This window comes from Miniopterus schreibersii (assembly GCF_964146895.1).
Source record: "Miniopterus schreibersii genome assembly, chromosome: 10".
Taxonomy (NCBI): domain Eukaryota; kingdom Metazoa; phylum Chordata; class Mammalia; order Chiroptera; family Miniopteridae; genus Miniopterus; species Miniopterus schreibersii.
This window is the reverse complement of record NC_138110.1, coordinates 55,518,809-55,539,937: the sequence shown is the minus strand read 5'-3', so window position 1 is coordinate 55,539,937 and position 21,129 is coordinate 55,518,809. Positions and strand designations below refer to the sequence as shown.

General features: G+C 39.5%; 1 protein-coding gene across 1 annotated transcript in view; it reads left to right on the top strand.

Annotated features, from left to right (window-relative positions):
• TOP1 (DNA topoisomerase I) overlaps nucleotides 1–21,129 on the top strand; it is an 81,219-nt gene that overhangs the window by 20,622 nt on the left and 39,468 nt on the right. Inside the window, exons 3-4 of the mRNA XM_081149750.1 lie at nucleotides 8,552–8,654; nucleotides 20,409–20,532. Of these exons, the coding sequence (XP_081005876.1) occupies nucleotides 8,552–8,654; nucleotides 20,409–20,532 (227 nt within the window). The remainder of the gene's footprint in view (nucleotides 1–8,551; nucleotides 8,655–20,408; nucleotides 20,533–21,129) is intronic.

Here is a 21,129-nt window from a genome sequence, read left to right as displayed (position 1 = left end):
TTCTGTTCCCTGTCCTCCACACACGACTTGATGACTGCCTTTAGAGGAGGAGCCTGTCATATTTATTACACAACTGCTTTAAGTCTCAAAACCTGTTGTCAAAAGTCAGTGTAAAGACGTCTGGCTCAGAACATGGCAGAGTCCCTCCTTTATATCAGAAAAGTGTCTCTCTCTGCTTTTGTTTATAAGGAAGCAAAAGACTTCTCTCTTGCTCTGATCTGATTACCCCTAACCATTTAGAAGAATAGGGGAGTTAGCAAGATGCTTAAGATCATAGAATAGTTGATAACATGATCAGTAATCTTTGCCATTTCTTAACCTTTCTCTCTTAAGAAAGTATAAATGTTTATGCTTGGGTTGAATTGTGATTGCATTAGAAACCCGGGTGGAATAGGCTTAGTAGCATTGTTAGCCACCTACTGATTGCAGCTAAACTAACACAAGTGTTTTTCTACATGGGGGGGTGTAAACTGGTTATCAGTGCATCCCTTAAAACCTGTAGGTTTTTTAGGCCTCTGGATATGATTGTTAGAGCAGGCCAAAGTTTTACTTCTTTCTTCACAAGTGCTTTTCTTTCCTGGGATGGTGTACAGGAAAGAAAATCAGACAGCGTTTTATCTGTCATTGGCTGGCTGGGCAAGGTGAATGGGCATGTTTGCTGTCCTAAATGCATGTATAGAACCTGACCCGAAAGTTATTTGGAATGATTGGGTGGTTCAGCTTGGTTCTATGTAAATTAATCATGAAGAGGGTTCGGTAAAAAATCATACTTTATTGATAGTTGTCAACATGTTCATCGTTTTGTGGAGATTAGTCAGGAATTCTACAACCATGCACAAAGCATTTGACTTGAAATAAAACGCTTTAAGGTCACTTAAATATTCTGAGCTTGTTTTTCCATCTAGAAGAGAGAGGTCAGGTCACAGTTATCAAGTCAATGATGAACAGAGATTTGAAGCTTTTAATCACTGACCTATGCTGCCTTCTTATAGACCCAGTAGTTAAGTGACTTTTCCCAAGGTCACACAGTAAGTGGTAGAACAAGGATTTGAATCAGATCTTTTTCACTCTGTTGAACCAGCCGGCTTCCTTCAGAGGTCCCTTGTAGCATTCTGTGCTACTCTGTGCTGTCTCTAATCGGCACTGAGTTTAGCCATGGTCTTTTGTGCTAAATGAATCATTCTTGAACATGTTTGACAAAGTGTTTTATGGACTTGACTTCCTTAACTTTTGTGTATGTGTCTGGTTCCCCCGTGGGGAGCGAACTCGTTATCTTTGACACTGATTTGGTGGCTACTTGGGGCTGACTCTGTACCTGGTTTCCAAACCTGCGGCTTCATTTCATACTGTGATTATGCCAGCTTTCAGGGAGTTGATAACAGTTGGATCAAATTTTGCTGGACTTAGTGTTGATACTGAAGTTTTTTATTCCTAGGTGTTTTATTTCTCTTCTATCTAAGCAGAGGATTAGGACTTCAAAGCTACAAGCTGCGTAAATTTATCTGTGTCTTTTTTAAAGAAACTGCTTTTGGGATGCATGCCTTTAGAGAGTCAAACACAAGTCTAGGATTTCATTTCTTAACATGCCCCTTACAAAAAACAGCTCGACCATTTCCTACCTGGCAGGAAGTAGATCTCACTTAATTTTGCTAAATCATGACAAGATCAATTTTTCAGCAGCAACAATAATTATAGATAGTTGATTTTCATGGCTCATGTGCCAAGAATGCCTTTCTCCTTCCTCTGCTTTGACTTCCTCTTAACCTTTAGTAAGACTTAGCTCAAACACTGCCTCCTCCAGGGAGCCTATGTGGGCTCCTCACTTGCCCTCTTAGATCCAGGCTCTTTATTTTTTGTTCTCTGGTGGAATCAGGCTGTTTTCCCTCATTATATTACTTTTCATTTGGAAACAAAAGAGGCAGTTAACCCAGATTAATTTTTTTATTTTTTTTTTTACTCAAGACTTTTTTCAAAATGCCCATCAATTAAGAAGTCCTACTGCCTTCCTACCCTTACTGAAAAATAGCAGTGCAGGAAAGTAGAAAATTCTGCCATCTTGTAAGAGATAGAGGTAATGACACCCACATGTTTCATGTGTGGACATTTGAAAAAATGCCTGTTACCTTCATAAAAAGTTTTTCATAGTTTCTAAATATAGGAGCAAAATGATGCAATAAAAACACTGTTACATTAATGTCAATCATTTGACATTTGAGATTTTGGGTGTAGGAAAGGAATTTAAATCCATTCCAGCAAGTCTAAAATTAAAACAAGTTTCTCCTGCTGACTCAATTTTCTCTGCGTTCACGTATACATAAACCAGCTTAAATTTTCTGCCTTGGAAGTGTATCTTCAAGTTAAATTCCTAGATAGGGATTGCTGGGTCTAGAGAGAGTGTAAATTAGTTTTTTCAGATACTGTTAAATCCCCCCTCCATGGAGATTGTATGAACTACATGTACCTTTTCAGAGGTGTTGAGAGGCAAAAATGTGTCTTAGATTTGATGAAATTGGTACCACCCAGAGAGTTGTGAACACTAGAGGTGATACGGAAAGTGTACTACCTTTCACAGAGCACATGCTAAGTATGAGACAGCTATTACTAGTATCATTTGTGAAATGGGGATGATACTTCCCTATCACGAGAGAGGTAAGAAAATTGAATGTGGGACAATGTTTGTTAAGTACTTTGGCATGGTTTTCGCACCCATGTTAGTGCCCTTTTCCTCTTGCATGCCTTGGGCCCTGGCTCTTTGGGTTCCTATCTTTAATTACGACCTTCTAGGATTGTAAATTCCTTGAGGGCAGAGTTCATGTAGATAAGTCTTTAGCAGGGTGCTTTGGATTTAAGAATATATTTTAAATGGTTGTAAACTGAATTAGACCTCAATATTCTGAATCGAGTAGTGAAAGGTTTCCTTTTCTTTTGCATGTTAACCATCAAGTCCTTGCATAATGCTAGCCAGCAACTATTCCAGCACTCAGAGAAGACACCCATACTTTCCTCTTGTCATTTGAAAATCTCCTTACTTAAAATCTCTGTTAACCCCAAGGAATGCTTTCGATAACAGCAACAAAGGGTGTTGGTTCCTATTCTCTCTATCCACATACTTATCCTTGTGGAGTAACTCGTAGCAAAAGGGATTAGTTCCATGACTTGTGTCTTCTCAAGGCTGCCTTATTTTCAGGCGTTGTTCGAAACAGTGGTTATTAGGTGACCCAAATTTACAGTGAATGAGGTTTTCTGGTGATTTACTATGCAGTGGTCTGCACCTTTCATTCCTGAATCTGTCAGTCAAATTCTGCACAGTTCTTTGTGTATTTAACTGATACTCAAGTGGCAAGGTCCTTTCTCCAAAGCATTTTAACAGCATCTGTTTTTAGGTGATTCCAGTTAAGGGGAAAGGGTATGTACTAAAAGTGATCTGCAAGGCCGTTAGTACGCTGTCAGCAAACATTTCACCGTGAGGGCTGTAGACCAATATGCCCTTATTGGCTTCTCTTCTGACCAACATCTTCAGTCAGATGCCCCTTTGTTCCCTTAAGTACAGTATGACTTCACTTAGTTTCATTATTTCTCCAGTCTTGTTCCTTCTCCCCACCTTTATCTGCACAGCTTTCTGTGTCTTCAGAGCCACTTCGTGCTCCTAGTCACAGGGACCCAAAGTCTTTGAGTCTTTGACTCTCCTGCAGTTATTTATTACACTTAGCCAGTGAGTTCCTGAAACTGAGTTCTAATTCCAATTTCCTCAACATGCTTTTACATTTCTTCCTTTCTTCGCAGCCGTGCTGCTCTCTTTTCTAGACTGCTTCGAAAACCACTAGCTAGTCACTCTGCTTTTACCTTTCTGCCCACACTGTCCTTCAGTTAATCTTCCTTAAGTATGATTTTTATTCTGTTCCTTTTCTGCTTGAAGTGGCTCCTTGTTATCCTTAGAGTAGGACACCCTGACTCTTGGGCTAATTTTATTTATCAGACTCTATCTCTTACTGCTCCTTAACACAAATCCTCTCTTGACTAGTCTTCTCCTAGATGTTCCCTTATATAATAAGAAAAAGAAAGGGATTGGAAGGGAAGAAGCTTAAACTTTTTATTAAAAGTTTCAAGCACATATAGCAGTAGAGAGAGTAGTGTGTGTCATATCTGCCCACTTCAGTAACTCTCAACCTTTTGCCAATGTAGTTTGATCCATCTCCATCTCCCCTAGAGGAGTATCTCACTAGAGGGTATTTTAAAGCAAATTCCAGACATCGTTTACCCAGAAGGGACTTCCTATGCATTTTTAGAGGTTATTTATCCATCAGTTTACTAGTGCAGGTCATCTGTGCAGTTTCTCTCTCAGTTGATTTTCTTTGTCTGCACACTTTGTTGTCCAGGAGGCACCCCATTCTGTGTTGCCTCCCCTCTCGTTTCTCTCAGAAGCCCAGCCTGTGTATGTGGAGCTATACCATAGCCCTTCAGATAATTGAAGAAGTTACATGTTGTACTTTCTGGTACCTGTCACAACACATATATCACAGTGTGAGCATGTGATAGACACATAATAACTTCTTTTTTAAATTAGGGACACTTGTGGTTTAGATCTTTGACCTAAGTCTTATAAATGTCAGTGGATTACTTAGCTACAGCCTTAAGTTTCTTATCAGACATTCTGATTTTATGTTTTTAGATTAGCAATTGTTTTTAAAGACTTGGGACCTGGCTTTAAAATCAATTTTGAAGTTTTGTGCATTTAAAAAGGTAATGTTATTGGCAGACAGGTTCTTTGAAACCTGCCTGGAATTACTTTCAGTTTATCTTTTATTTAGTTTCCTTATTTAAATTTAGTCCTTTTTAGTGAATTAAACTACTTTTTTCCTTGTGTACACCAGTACTTGTCAAAGTAAAATATTAAAGCTTGATAATTTTTAAAAATAACTTTTTTATTATAAAAGTGATTCACATGGGAAAAGACTAGAAAAGAACACAAAGTGTTTACATCAAAAATCAAGTTATTCAGAAATTTACCACCTAAAGATAACTACTTTTAACATTTTGGCATCTGTCTTCTGGTCTTTTTCATACATGTTTGGTTTTTGTGTTTGTTGAATTATACACAAAAGTAATTAAAGAAAAGTATGTTCCTGACATACCTTGGGCCATAATAGCAGATCATAACATTCTGTTTCCTCTTTGTTAAGTCTGGCCCACAAACAAAATCAAACAATACAGATTTTATTCCAGGTTGTACTACTGGTGGCATGTTTTGTCATTATTATGATTTTTAACCATAAGTGCTTAGTTTAGAGCAGAAGCAATTGGGATTTTTTATTACTGTCGGGTATTGGTGGCCACCAACTTTGTATATTGGATTGACTTTGCATTTTAAAGGTTTAGACTTGGGACTTTTAGAAGTTGGAGTCTTCTATATATGTATACTGCATGGAGAATTGAGTTCAAGTCTTACTTCTGATACCACATGATTTTGTTTTTTCCATGTCTGTGGGATGAGAAATTCTTATAGGTAGGGGTATGGTCATGTACATTTCTGTTCCCATAGGTCCTGGCACAGAACAGATAATTAGTGGATTATTCCAAATGTGGCTTCTTTTGTCACATTTTGTGAGCCAGGAATGGGATGAGCACACACATTGCCCATACATTATTATTAGTTATCTATTCCTATAAAACATGCTACCTCAAAAATTAGCAGCTTTGCCTGGCCACCAGCTTAGTGATTGAGCATCGACCCATGATTGAGGAGATCATGGTTCGATTCCTGGTCAGGACACATGCCCGGTTGCAGGCTCGATCCCCAGTAGGCGGCATGCAGGAGGCAGCTGATCAATGACTCTCTCATCATTAATGTTCTATCTCTCTCCCTCCCTCTACCTTCCTCTCTCTAAAATCAATAAAGACATATTTTTTTTAAAAAAAATAGCAGCTTAAAACAACAAACACTTGTTTTCTCACAGTTTCTGTGAGCCAGGAATCCAGGTGCAGCTTACCTGGGTGGTTTGGCTCAGGGTCTTTGTGAGGTTGCAGTTACGTGAAGGCTTAACTGAGGCTGGGGGACCTACTGCAAGACAGTTTACCCACATGGCTATTGTCAGAAGTTTCAGTTCCTCGTCACGCGGGCTTCTCCACAGAACTGCGTAAGTGTTCTAACAGTATGGCAGCTGGCTTCCCTCAGAGCAAGGAGAAAGATCCAGTGCTTTCTGTGACCTGGTGTCAGAAGTTACATACCAACATTTCCACTTTATTTCGTTTTTTAGGAGTGAATTTCTAAGTCTGTAGTCTATACTCAAGAAGGAAATTAGGCCACACCTCTTGAAAAGAGGAACATTAAAGAATCCGTTTTAAAGTCACATGTGTTGTGTACATAAACTTCCAATTGATGAATATTCAACTTTGTGGTGACCTGACCCCAGTGAACCTCATTTTTAGCAGGCCTTGTATTAATTCCGATACACCCTAAAATTTTGAAGTCTAACAAATAAGTGGAAAGAGATAACCATGTTCATGTATCAAAAGACATGAGTGTTTCCAGATTGTCCTATGAACACAGTTCCCCAGCTGGCCTTTTTTAAAGAGAAATTGACAAAGTGAATCTAAAACTTATATGGAAATGCAGAAGACATAGAATAGCCAAACTACTTTGAAAAAGAATAAAGCTAAAGTACTTAATATTATCTGATTTCAAAACTTCCTATGAGAAGGAACCTTACTGTGAAGCTATAGTAGTAGACGTGTCTGTGTAAGGAAGGATAGGATAGAGTTCAGAAATAGACCTATGATTGATTATATGGTCACTTTATTTTCAGTAAAGAGGTCAAGGCAATCCAATAGGGAAAGAGGACTGTGTTTAAAAAAAAAAATGGTGATAGAACAACTGGACATCTTTATAGATTAAAAAATGTGCCCTGTGTGTCCCTTACCTCTGTAAAACTCCTAGAAAAAAGTATTCATAATACATATATCTAACCAAAAAAATCGTAATCCAGAATGTATGTATAAAGAACTCTTATAATTAAGTAATAAGAAAAACAAATATTTTTTTAAATAGGGGAGAGATTTGAAGAGATACTACATCAAAGAAGATATATGAGCAGCCAATAAACACTAGACGATACGCATCATTTAATTAGGAAACTTGGATTAAAACCACAGTGAGATAACCACTACACACCTGCTAGAATGGTTAAAATTAAAGACTGATAATTCTAGGTGTTAGTGAGACTTTGTAGCATTTGGAACTCTAATGCATCGTCGATGGGAATGTATAATGGGAGAACTACTTTGGAATGCAGTTTGGCAGTTTCCTATAAAGTTAAACATAAACTTACCATTTGATCCAGTGATTTCAGTACTGCTTATACTGAAGAGAAATGAAAACGTCTAACCAAAGACTTGTATATGAATGTTCATAGTAGGTTTATTCAGAATAACCAGTGCCTAGAAACAACTCACATGTCCTACAATTGGTGAATGGACAGATAAATTGCAGTGTATCCATGCAATGGCATACCACACAGCAGTAAAGTCTGATCAACTGCTAATTCAGCAACATAAATGAATGTCAGAAATATTATGCTGAGTGAAAGAAGACACAAAAGAGTAAATCCTATATGATTTCATTCATATGAAATTCTAGTGATCTAGACAAATCTAATTCACAGTGCTGCCAGATCAGTGGTTGCTTCGGGTTAGGGATAGAAGATGGGGATTGGTTGGGAACCGGCATAAGGAAATTTTCTGGGGTGATCATATTATTCTAAATCTTGATTGTGGTAGGGATTATACCTGTGCATATGTTTGTTAGACTTATATCACTGTCTTTGAAATGTGTATATTTTACTGTAGAAAAATTATACTTTATTAAAGTTGATTTAAAAGCATACCTCTTGAGGTTTGGATTTTCCATACATTATATAGATAACTGTCTAATCTTGACAGTCAGTGTTCAGATTTATCTTTGTATCATTTATTGCTTATTCTTAATTGTGTCAGATCTAGAAGAGCATCAAACTGTTGCTTTCTTTTGCAGTAGAATTGTCTCCCCTTCCAGCCTGCATATTTGTAACAAGTCTTGGTTTCAGGGTCAGGGTAATGGGCTGCCTTGTCTCTGCTGCTTTGTGAAATCTTTCCTTCCAATGGAATCTTCCAAGAAAGATTTCACAAAGCAACCGAGACAAGGTATCCCATTATCCTGCCTCTGAAACCAAGATGTGTTACAAATGCCATTTGAATCCTGTCACTGTGTTTCTTTTTAAAAAAATCCTCACCCAAGGACATGCTTAGAGAGAGGAAGGGAGGAGGAGGAGGAGAGAGAAAGAAACATCAACGTGATCAATTGCCTTCCATATGTGCCCCAACCAGGGATCGAACCTGCAACCCAGGTATGTGACCTGACTGGGAATGGAATTGACAAACTTTTGGTGCACAGGATGACGCTCAACCAGCTGAGCCACTCCAGCCGGCTGTCATTGTGCTTCTTGACCAGCCTTTCAAGGTAGGCGGGCAGGAGATAGCTCATGACTCCTCTTAACTGACTCATCTCTTATGGTTGCAGATTCTCATAAACATAAAGATAAACACAAAGATCGGGAACACCGGCACAAAGAGCACAAGAAGGACAAGGAGAAGGACCGAGAAAAGTCCAAGCATAGCAACAGGTAAGGGTTGAACAAGCAAGTCCTTCATTTTTCAGCCAGTTGGCTGTGGCTTGGCTCACCTAGAATAGGCCTTAACTTGGTCCATAGGCAAATAACCTAGATAGCGAAGCAGAGACTGTATTTGATCCAAGCTGCTAAGAGGATGGATTTGATAATTCAGGCCTAACTGGTGATGCCATTGTTCACATCAGGATATATAAAGCAAGAATTGGTGAATTTTCTTTCAATATATACCTTACTTTTTAAGTAAGTCAGCTATGGATTCATTGTAATAATAAATTTAAGCAAGTGTCCAGAGAGCTTGTCTTGATGAAAAGTGACTGGATTGGAGACATGATATATTTTTAACTTCTCTATGTACTTTTTAGAGTATAAATTAACAGTTCTTAACTTTGGCTCCCATGGTCTGTGAACTAAAATCATATGCAAAAGATTGGGTATATGAGGTTCTCCTCGAGAGGGCATTCCTAGCTTTCAGCAAGTTATCAGAGGGGTTGAGCTCTCACAAAAGCCACTGACCACTAATATAAATGAAACTCAGCAATGCTGCCCTCTAGGATCCAAGCCTCAGAAAGATGTTTTCTTACTCATTTTGTTCCCATTTTTTTGGTGTAGGAGGCAAGGGGTTAAGCCCAAAGACGTGTAAGGTATCTTTGGATATAATACTACTTGTCGAAAATGAAGAACGTATGCTTCTATTTTGAGTTAAAGGCAGTTGGTAAGAAAGCTGTATGATATTCCCATAGTGGCCTACATTTTGTTAGAAGGAATGTAAAGATCAACCATTTATTAGAACAAGTGCCTCCAGCCTAGAGTCTTTTAGAACTATACTTGACTTTTGATCAACTTGGATTTGAACTGCATTGGTCCACTTATATGCAGATTTTTTAAATAAATACTGTAAATGTATTTTCTTTATAATGTCTTTTTTCCTCTGGCTTTATTGTGAGAATACAGTATATAATACATACAACATACAAAATATGTGCTAATTGTTTATATTGCCGGTAAGGCTTCCTGTCAACAGTAGGCTATTAGTAGTTAAGTTTTTGTTGAGTGAAAAGTTATATGTGGATTTTTGATTGCACATGGGGTTGGGGGTTGGCACCTCTGACCCCTCTTATTGTTCGAGGGTCAGTTATACTTCATTAGCTTGATTTATTGTCTGTAGACAAGTTAAAGTGAGAATTGCTTTCAAAGTCTGCTCTTTCTATGAATAACTAAAATTTTATTTTTAATGAATTCTTTTTATGAATACATGTTTCTGAACCATTAAAATAACCAGGTTAATTTTGTCGAGTGGGAATGTTTCATCATGAATCATCTACCACTTCTGTGTTCTTTTTTTTCACTACTCATTTCTTACCACATGATCATCTAGTTTTTCCATTTTCATTACTCTAGTGAATTTAATCTCAGTAGTTAAATTCAGATTCATTTCACACTCACCTACTAGTGTCGTACAGCCCCTTGGAGCAGACTTGGGGTCTGTTGTATTCATTTTACATCCTCAAGGGTTAGTACAGTACCTGGCAGGTAGATGACAGTTAGTATATATGTTTATTGAATCAGTGAGTGGATGACCTGTCGATATACCAGTTACCATCATCTCTCTTCACATATTCACAGTAGTCTACTAGATAGTTCCCTTTGGCCATCCTGTTTTTCAAACAAGTTTTTTGTGTCTGTTGTGGTGACATATACATGACATAAAGTTTGCCGTTGGAAGTGGCTTAATTAAGTACATTCATAGTATTATGCAGTCATTACCAGTGTCCATCTCCAGAAATTTTCCATCATCCCAAACCATCCCTGAGCCCATTAAACTATCTCCCCATTCTCCTTTACCCCATTTTTGGCAGTGTGTGTTCTACTCCATAAATTTGCCTATTCTAGGCACCTCATGTAAGTGGAATCATAAAATATTTGCCTTCATGTCTGGCTTATTTCCCTTAGATAATATTTTAAAGGTTCCCCCATGCTGTTGCATATTAGAACCCCGTTCCTTTTTACGGCTGAATAATGCTCCATGGTATGTTTATACCACCAGTCATTGGGAGCATCTGAGGTTTTGCTTCCCAGCACCTGTGTTCAGTTTGGCTCAAATAAATTACTATGAAATTTTCCCCCCAAAAAACAATTTTTCCCCCATTCATCTGTTAATGGGCACTTGGGTCGGTTTTACCTTTTGACCACCGTGAAGAACGCTGCCGTGAACGCGAATGTACGAGTATCTGTCTGAGGTCCTGCTTTCAGGTCTTTTGAGTGTGTACTTGGGAGGAGAGTTGCTGGATCGTGTCGGACAAGTACTTTTATCCTTCCTGTCGTGTTTAAGCTTCGCTAGCTGACGTGAAGTGCCAGGAAAATGAGATAATCTCACCACGAAGAACTTTATCACCTGAGGAAGATGCTTGGAGATCAGATGAAGAAATGCTAATTCTCATGTTACCAGAAGTTTGCCCAAAAAGACTTTAAAAAGATAGAAGTTAATATTAAAAACATGAGCTTTTAAAAATTGATCCCTTCTCTGATACATTCTTCACCAACCATGATTTACAGTTGTGGTGGGAGGAAAGATGGGGTAGAAGTGGCATAAAAGGCTTTGGAACATAAGTTTGGTCCTGCCCTGTCTTATCAGAATCTCCTTTTTAAAAATAAAGAATGAGATTTTGGTGTTATTTTTCTTGAAAAATCAACCATAGCTTAATTGCCTCTTGTCCTGGTTCGTCTGCTTTGGTTCATGTGATCTTGGCCAAGTTAAATAATAGCCTTTCTTCATTCAGCTTTCTCACCTTCCTCAGTTTCCTCATATTTATATGCTCTTCAGAGGGGACCGGTCAGGAAGCGTAAAAGCTCTTTAACTGTGAACTGCTTGACGAATGTGGGAGATATTTTGTGCATCCATCAGAGCATCCTTTCCCAAGATTATAGCATGAGCAAGGCAGGAATTCGTTCTGTGCAGTTTTGTGCCTTTAGTATTTTCTTCATTTTGAATCAAAATCAAGAGGCATTGGAAAACCTGGCCTGAGTTTCTGTTTACACATGACTACATGACTGAATCTAGCCCTGGATCTCCAATTCACATGTGAATAACTTTAAGACAGTTTAAGCAGATGATGTGTTGTAAGCAGACTTTTAAATACTTCCTGTTTGACCTCTACTGACACACTACCTCTTTGCAACAAAGGAAGTGTCTTGGTTATAGTCCATTAAAATCCTGTACACCGTGTTCCTTTTTCATGTGACTTCTGATCTTTCAGGTAGTTTTAGGTTTCTTCATTTCTCTTCTGTAGCAGATTAAAGACCTTGAGGCTTGTTTAGTCATATCTGAAGCCCAGAATAATTAAGATTTTGCATGTTCTGTTTGAAAATGCTTCACTTTATTCTAATAATTCGCTAACAGTAATGTGTTTCTATGCTCCTTTTCTCTCTGTTAGATACTAGCATCAATCATTTCTCCTTCAGCTACACTAAGACCCCAAATCCAAAAGGCATCTTTCTGCTGCACAGTAACATGTGCTGCATATTTGGAGTATCAGAGAATGGGAAACCAGCCATTCCACTGAAAGAATGGGGTGTGGACCCAGCCCTAAGGGGATCCTGTCTTATTCCTGCGATTTGCCCTTTGTTCTCACTCAAGGTGCAAAATAAGGGAGAGGGTATTAAAGATGGTTCCATCTCATTTCTGTGTGTGTACAGGAGCCTGAGGTGACATGCTCAGTCACAGAGCAGTAGGGTAGCAGCAAGATGACAGCAGGGCTTCTGAGTCCTCAGGTTTTTCTTCCACTACATTATTGCCTCCGCAGGGAAAGTTAGTTGTATAGCTAAAATGTCTGTATAAATACTATCACCTCTTTTTTATTTGCGTGTTGTAGGCGGCTAAGGGTTTAAAATGCCAGAACATTTCAGGCACGGCTTTTTTCACTTTGGGCCCCAAATCCACTAAAGTTTTTGGCACTAGTTGCATTAATCTCATTAAATTCTGACCCTATGACTATCTCCTGTTTAGTCTGTAACATCACAGGAAGAGTTTTCAAAGTCAAATAAAAATAATTTCTTCTGTTTATCTGACACTGCTTCTTTCTGTTAGCATTGATATTTAGCACTTTAGGTCCTTAAAATATATAAATCCTCTCAAAAGAAACAAGAGGAATACTCTTTTTTTTAAAAAGATTTATTTTTATTTTTTTAGTTTTAGAGAGAGAGAGGAAGGGAGAGGGAGAGAGAAACATCAATGTAAGAGTGTAACATCGATTGGCTGCCTCCTGCATGCCCCCCCCCCCCCCCGAGGGATAAAGCCTGCAACCCAGGCATGTGCCCTGACCCAGAATCGAACTGGCAACCTTTGGTGCATGGGACTGCGCCCACCCAACTGAGCCACACTGGCTAGGGCAGGGATACTCTTACTAGATGCTAAGGGATCACTGGGCTTGTAGGATCTCACCAGATACTTCTCTTGAAAGGTTGCACTCTTTTTTTTTTTTCTTTTTTTTAATTTCAATCCTCACTCAGGGATATGTTTGTTGATTTTAGAGAGGGAAAGGGGGGAGAGAGAAAAACATCAATCAGTTGCCTCCCACACTCACCCTGTCTGGGGATTAAACCCACAACCTAGGTATGTGCCCTGACCGGGAATTGAACTGTCAAGCTTTTGGTGTACAGCATGACACTCCAACCAACTGAGCCACCCACCCAGGGCAAGAGGTTGCATTCTTAGCCATAAATGATCTTTAATACTAGATCTGTTCTGTAAACCATTATTAAGTGCAGTTTGGGTCCTAGCCAGTGTAGCTCGGTTAGGCGTCATCCTGTGCACTGAGAGGTTGCTGGTTTGATTCCCGGTCGGGGCACATGCCTGGGTTTTGGACTTGATCCGCAGTAGGGGGAGTGCAGGAGGCAGCCATTCGAAGTTATGCTCTCACATCGATATTTCTCTCTTCTTCCTTCCTCTCTCTCTAAAAGCCAATGAACTATTATTTTTTTTAAAAAAAGGCAATTTGGAGGGGCAGGTTTAGAAAATAAAGGCTATCGTGTGAAAAACAAAATTCCTCCTGCTGGTTTTTGACTGTGTGCATCTCTTGCCAGTTTTAAACCTGGCACTTAGGCTGGAGTGACAACTTTTGGAAATCCAGGGAAGACAGAAAAGCACTACTGTAATCTAATAAAAAAAATGCTTTTCCAGCCATGATGGCCGTGTGCTGATGCATACACTCAGTGTGAGAGACGTCTGAAAATAAGGATGCTTTTGGGTTCTGCTTTCGCTTCAGTTCCAGATTCTACCTGAAACAGAACTGAGAGAATGTAAGGTGTTAGGAAAATGTACTGGAATTATGCAACCATATTAGGGGAATTTCAGATTAGGGGCAATTTTTCTGAAAGTAATCAAATTTAAGAGATGTTTGCTGAAGCCCTTTGTCTGCATATCCCTGTGTCAACCTGTCTGGGGGAGATGAACAACTGACATATGTAGGCAGAGAAGAAGGCCGAGTAGTTTAGAAATGAGGGAACTGAGTACATCACCACTGTGCACATGGGAGTCAGTGTGATGTAGTGAAAAGCACGCTAAAATAGAACTTGAGAGGCCAGGTTCTATCATTTACTAACCTGCCCCACGTTTGCTAGCTGTGTGTCCTGGTCCAATCCTCTTAACTTCTGGGCCTCATTTTCCATTTTGGTCAAGTGTTGAGAATAGTACTGGCCTGGTCACGTTTTCAAGTTTGTTACAACATACTAAACAATTTGAGATGATGATGGTGGTGGTGATGACGATGACGATTGCCACAAAGCCTGGCGAGTATCAATTGGAGCTGTCAATTCTGGTAGTTGATCTAATTTAGTAGTTATTTATTGATAACATCTAATTTGGAGCCCTAGTTTTCAATTATATCTAGCCCTGTTATAATGAACTATAATCACTTTTTAAAAGATTTCATGGTGGAAACAGCATTTGAGCCAGTCATTGAAAGATGGTTAAAATCTTGACAAAGGAAGGTGATGGCTAGAAAGGGGCATTTCAGACAGTGAGAGAAGCATGAACAAAACATAGAAACATTGTGTGATATACTTTGTTCTGGGAAGACTTCATTTGGGCGGGTGCCTGGATTAACAAGATGGGATAGTAGAAAATGAGGTCAAAAAAGTGACTTTAAAACTATTAAAAGCTATTAAAGAAGTTGGGACATAAAAAAAGAAAAAAGGTTGGGACTTGATTCTGAAGGGAACAAGAGACCATTGAGAATAGTTGAGAAAGGGAGCTATAGAATTTAGCCATAAATGGCATGAGGACTCTCAGAGAAAGGGCTCCTCATTTGGATAGCTGGGTGGCTGTTCCCTGTTACTAGAGATAAGGAGTTCAGGGGTAGGGGAGGAATGGGAGCTGAGACGATGTACTGGCTTGGGCACATCCCTTTACCCTCTCTGGTCTGCAAACAACGGATTACATGATTTCTGAGATTCCTTTCAACTCAAAGTACCAATAATTCTTGTGATTTTGAGCATTAAGTGATAAGCATTAAGAAATCTTTATTTCTTAAGAGTCTTGTAGAAACTGCTGCTGTTGTTCCCCCCCGCCCCCGAGACAACTTTTGAATTTACCTAGAATTTTTATTTAGCAAACATTTAAGCTTTAATTATCTGCTTTCCTTGAAGGGGCTGTAGATTTCCTTCCACAGCCTTAAAGTTCTCTAGGCTCTCCCATAGAATCCCCTTTGATTCTATTGACTGCAACCTGCACGGAAGGGCCTGCTGCCTTGAGGAATGGTCAGGTAGCTGGGATGAGTTCATACCTAGTGGCTAAGTCCTGTTCTCAGAAGATAAAGAGGCTCTTTCTGCTCCTAGCAGTGCTGCTTTTTTGCTTTGTTTGGGAAGTATTGTAACAGAGTGGTCCGTCCACTCTGGAGCCAGACTGCCTTAGTTTAAAGCCTACTTATCTCATTAGATGTGTCTCCTTGGGCGAGTTACTTATCTTTACCGGCCATGTCTCAGTTTCCACATCTATAAAATGGAGATACTAGAACTTATCTCAGTCTTGTCATGGGGATTGAATTAATTAGAAGAGTGCCAGGCACTTAGTGATATTCAAGTATCTGTTAAATACTTTTATTGGTGATGGAGGACAAACGAGGATTTTTTTTGTGTGTGGTTGTTTTATGTTTGTTTTCTTTAACAGATTTAAATGGTTTCCCATAGCCAACACCCTAGCTTTCCACAATATTAGACACCGGCGTTTTGTTTTGTTTTGTTTTCTAAAGAGGTAGCAAATGCCATCCGGGGCAGAAGGAAAATACTTTTCCCTCCTGGCATATCCCTACTTCTACCTTCTGCCCAAGTGCCCTAGAGGAACCCTGGTCAAACTTGTCTGCTCAGCTTCAGCAAGGGTCACAGACCAAAAGTTTCACCGTCGTCACTTTAAAAATAGCGTAGGTTACTTTTTTCCTTAGTGGAATTTAGCTAATTGAAGCATAAGACAGGCATGAACACTCTGGAGAGGTGGCTTTGACTCTTTCCATTTGTTCTCTTTGGCATTGACTTCTGCTTGTCCAGACTCTGCTGGTGTGGTGGATCTTATCCCCAGACAGACATGAGCCCTGAGCCCCAAGGAGTCAGCATGTATGCGTAGCTACTAATTGGGTGTTTTCTCAGAGTTACTGATAGTGAAATTCCTGTTTCATCCAAAAGTGTGACCATCTCAGAGGTTCTGGAATGCTAGCTACTGTCTGTATTTTCGCCGTTAGTGTATCCCAGGTTAAATTTGTTCTTAAAATGTATTTGTTCTTCAGATCTTTTTTTTCCTTACTGTAATCAGTTTTAAGCCTTTCTTCCAAAATATTTTTCTTATTTAGCTCTGCTGAAGTTTCTTCAATATCTCAGTCATCTGTTCTACAGCCTCTGAACTGGCCAGTATTTGTAGCCTTCAGTGGTATTTAAAGCCCTTTTTGTGACTTTGACATTGTGTATGTAAAAGTAGTGGGATCAGTATAAAGACAAGGGTAACATCTCTTAAAACAGGCAGTCAACACATGAACTCCTGCACTGGTCTGAATTTCTATCATCTATCAGTGGGAAAGGTGCTGCTCTTTAAACCACCATAAAAGCCTAACTAGTTTTAAACATTTTGGAAAAAGAGGTTCATGCTAGGAAATCCTGAATGACGAGAGTCAACCTAACTGATCCCTGATTTGCTCCATTTTCTACCACGCCAAATCCTGCTTCTAATTTCTGTGGCACAGCCTTACACATATGTCTGTGTCACAGGACTTTGTCCCCCAGAGGCATTTCCTCCTTCGGGTAGATTCCTAGGAAAGACTGGCACCATGGCTTGCCCTTTGCCAGCACTCCTGCTGTGTAGGGGTCATGGATGAGGGGTCGGACTTCAGTCCTCTCTGCTCTCTTTCTGGAGGCCTAATAGGAATAGGGCTTCACAAACACTAATTTCTGATAGTCCCCAATGGAAGGAATGCCTTGTGTACCACAAGATGTCCTTACCCTTGAATCATCTGAGCTCACTTAGTATAAAAATCCAAACCCGCTCTCTTTCATCTAAACAGTGGAAGAGAGTTTCCTTTGGAAAGTCAAGTTGATAGTTTCATCTCATTCTGGTCTTTGTGATTATGACCTACAAAGGGATTACTACCCTAGCAGGGACTCTGAATTTCCTGAATAGGTTTCCCTCTGGTTAGTGGGCAGGGGAAGTACATGACTTTTTTCTTCTTCACTTTCCTAGGGTGGCCTGGGTCCTGTCTCATTGCTGTGTCATCTGTTGTCTTCTTTTCCCTTATCTCTATTCAGTGTGATAATGAACAGCAAAGCTGAAAGCTGGAGGGCTGTGTGCACTCACAGACTGCCTATGCTGTGAATGCCAAAAGGCTAGGAAGCCAACTTTGTAGTGAAATAGACTGAGTTTTAAGAATTGCTTTCACTGAGGAAGAGAGCAAGGGGGAAGGGGGAGCATAAAGGAGGATGGCGTCCCTAACTTGGACCCCAAACCAGCCATTTAGTTTTGTGGGAGGGCACAGTGAGGAGCAGCGACCCAAGGCTTTATCATTCCAGTTATCCAAGGTGTCTCTTCTGGACATCTCAGATTACTTTGCTGCCTGAATGTTAAACCTCCGATTGGCTGTGCATTGGTCCCCTACTCTAGTCTACCTTTAGTGGTAGGTATCAGTTATCAACTTCATGGAAATGTATGTTATTGATTTAGTGGGAAGTACTCTGAACTTTGAGATGGAAATGCTGAGTTTAAACCTTAACTGCACTTTCTAACACATAACTTTGAGTAAGACTGAACCACTGGCTCCTCTATTTCTAAATCCGTCTAATGGATAATAAAACCTACCTCACAGGAGTGTTGTGAGGGTTGAATGAAAAGTATATGTGAACACACCAAGCACACTGCTTGCTTAGAATTTTTTACTTTGTGGGGAGAAGTATATTCACCCATCAAAATTATGGGTGTAATTGTTCCATATTTTTTGCTTTTAAGCAAAAACTTGTGTAGATGGCCATAAATATTTCTCACAGTTAATGTTTTTTTAAAAAACACAACTAAAACTACAATGCTTGTAGAATAGCATAGTGATATTACCATACATTTTGCTGATAATATCAAAACCATGTGTAAACTCCTGAAGGATCAATTGCAATCTTGGCAACTTTGTTATTTCACCCATCATTCTAAAGCTGGAGTGTTATGCAATTGAGAGCTATTTTGTACAAAGTAAAGAATAAATTTTTTTATAAAACATTGCATTTTGGTAAAAAGAGAGTATGAGAACACAGTGTGTAGAGAGTGATATCATAATGATGCTGAGAATAAAAAGCATGGTGGGAAAACTTGGTTGCCATGTACCTCCAGGCACACTGGAACTAGGCTCAGCCTTCATGAGTTCAAAAGAAAATTTGCTCACGTAGAAAATTGTTATTTCTATGTGTGGCGCTTCTAAATAACCCAATGAGGGCAGAGTATATAAACAAGAGGACAATGGACAGTTTTTTCCAGACAGTTCCTGGGTCTCCCCTAACCTGTAGTCCTGTAGTCCCTGTAGCCTCTGGCTAGATTTCATAGTTTCTGCTTATTACCCAACCCCCTATATGCAGTTGGGCTCCTTATGTGTGCAGAGATGTATATGATAGCAGATGCTCTCTTGACCCAGGTTCTGTGGCTCTCACCTCACTGGATGCTACCATTTGTTTATTCGTTTTTGGCCTTCGATGTAGCTAAAGTATGCTGGCCAAATCTCTTTAGGACAGACTTCATGGGATGGATATAAACCTAATGAGCTCATTGCTGGTAAATCTATTTTTTCTGGACTGAAGATGTCAGATGTGACAGAGGGAAAATTCAGTCTATGGTGGGAAAGGCAAGAGCCGATGCTGCCCATAGGCCTGACTGTCCCTGTCAGCTGGGGTTGCTGTCAGCTGTTTTGCATGTGAGATGGACCCCCACCCCCCAATTCATAGCACTTGAATTCAAGCTTCCTTTTGTTAACTTGTGGAGTATATTGGTGATGTGAGCAAGTTTCCTAAACCATCTCTCCAATACACTGAAGAAAACAGTCTTCTGGTATTCTGCCACCTTAAATTACACTGTGTGATTTTTGCTTATTCCCCTTTAGTCTCTGTCCGCATGCATGTTTTTTATGTAGTTGCAGTCATTTTATATGCATATGCATTGTTCTATACCATTTTACATAAAGGACTTGAGCCTCCCTAGATATTAGTACCTGCACCTGGAAGAGGTGGTGCTCCTGGAACCAGTCCCTCTCGGATACTGGGGGATGACTGTACTCCCTTTTTCCATTTGTGTCATAAATATTTCCCGTGTATATTTGTAGGACTCATAAATTATAGCATATTAGCGACCTAATTTGATATATCACAGTGTCTTCCTCTTGTTACTCACTAAGGCTGTATCTAGTTTTTTGGTGGTTTGTTTATTTTTGTTTGCTTCTTGTTACGGGAAGCATCAAAATGAACATCTTTGTGTAATGTTATTTACTAAAGAGAAATTTCCCGGAGTTAGATGTCAGGGTGTGGACATTTTAATGGCTCTTGCTTTGTAATGTCATATTTTGTTTTCCAGAGGAGCAATGCTGTCTTACACTGCTGCCAGTGTGTCTACAACCCCTTTTAAAAGCAAGGCTTTTAAACATTTAGCACAGGACGTGCCTTTGCTTTTCGATGGATCTTGTCTTATTGTGAGGAAAGGACCAAGCAGGATTTATAAGCTCCATCTAGCAGTGGCTAACTTTTTCTAGTAAAACCTAGCAGGAAACATCTACTGTGTGGGACTGCTCACTGCACAAAGCCCTGGCTTGGCTACATGGATGGTACGTCTCAGGTCTGGCTCAGAGCTACCAAATGCATTTTTGGTGAATTGTCTTTACCCTCACATCAGATGTGAATGCTCAAGTTGAAGTTTTCATTATGGTTTTTTTGCTGGTAGAATGTTGTAGAAGTACAATTGAGCTTGCTGTATATTCTTAGTCACTTTTAAAAAAATGTCCTGGTTTGTTTAGAATGACTATGTTTCTCTATTTGGTTCCTTTGCTCCTTTGAAAAAATAAAAACATCAAACAAAATAAAGTCCCATGTAGAGAAAAGCCTCTACCTGAACCTTCTGTCAGGACTGTTTACTTAAAGCATTGTAAGTTTCCATGGTTCATGTGATCTTAAGGTATCTTGTGAGTTGATCTTGTGAAATGAACCCTTGTGGTCCCTACTCTGGGCTAACCCTTTGTGTCTTATTTTTCACAGTGAACATAAAGATTCTGAAAAGAAACACAAAGAGAAGGAAAAAAACAAGCACAAAGATGGAAGTTCAGAAAAACATAAAGACAAGCATAAAGACAGAGACAAGGAAAAACGAAAGGAGGAAAAGGTACAGAACTTTCCAGTGGGGGAGGAAGAGACGTGGGACATTCTTTTCATTTTGTTTATCTTTTAAAACAGGTAATGAAAGTAGCTTCATTGCATAGTAAGATCCCTTGGCCTTTGAGTGAAAAGATCTCCGTCAGGAGACTTTAGAGTCAACCATACTCTTAAACTATGAAACCAAAGCCTGTTGCCACTGTATTTACAGTACCATAGCTATCTAGATCATTATTTTACATGGCAGATGGATAAATTGAGGATGTAGGGTTCTGGAAATGTCAGTTTTCCTTCATGGGGAAAATTGTTTTGGGGGAAGGCTTAATGCTACATTGGTCCCGTGTTGAATGAAGGTGGTTCTTGAGTGAAAATGTGATGCTGGTGCCTCTTCTGGCTTTTGGTTCCAGCAGAACCAGTGCAGCTATCTCAAAACGGCCAACTCCTCTGGCCTCGAATGAGTAGTGCTGTGGATCGATGTTTTAAAAATTGTTTTAATTTTAGGTTTTGGAAAAGTAACATTTGTACTTGGTAAATTCAGACAATGTGAAATAGGGAATATAGTGAAAAATACATCTCCCTTTTATCCCTGACTCACTGGCCTCTATCA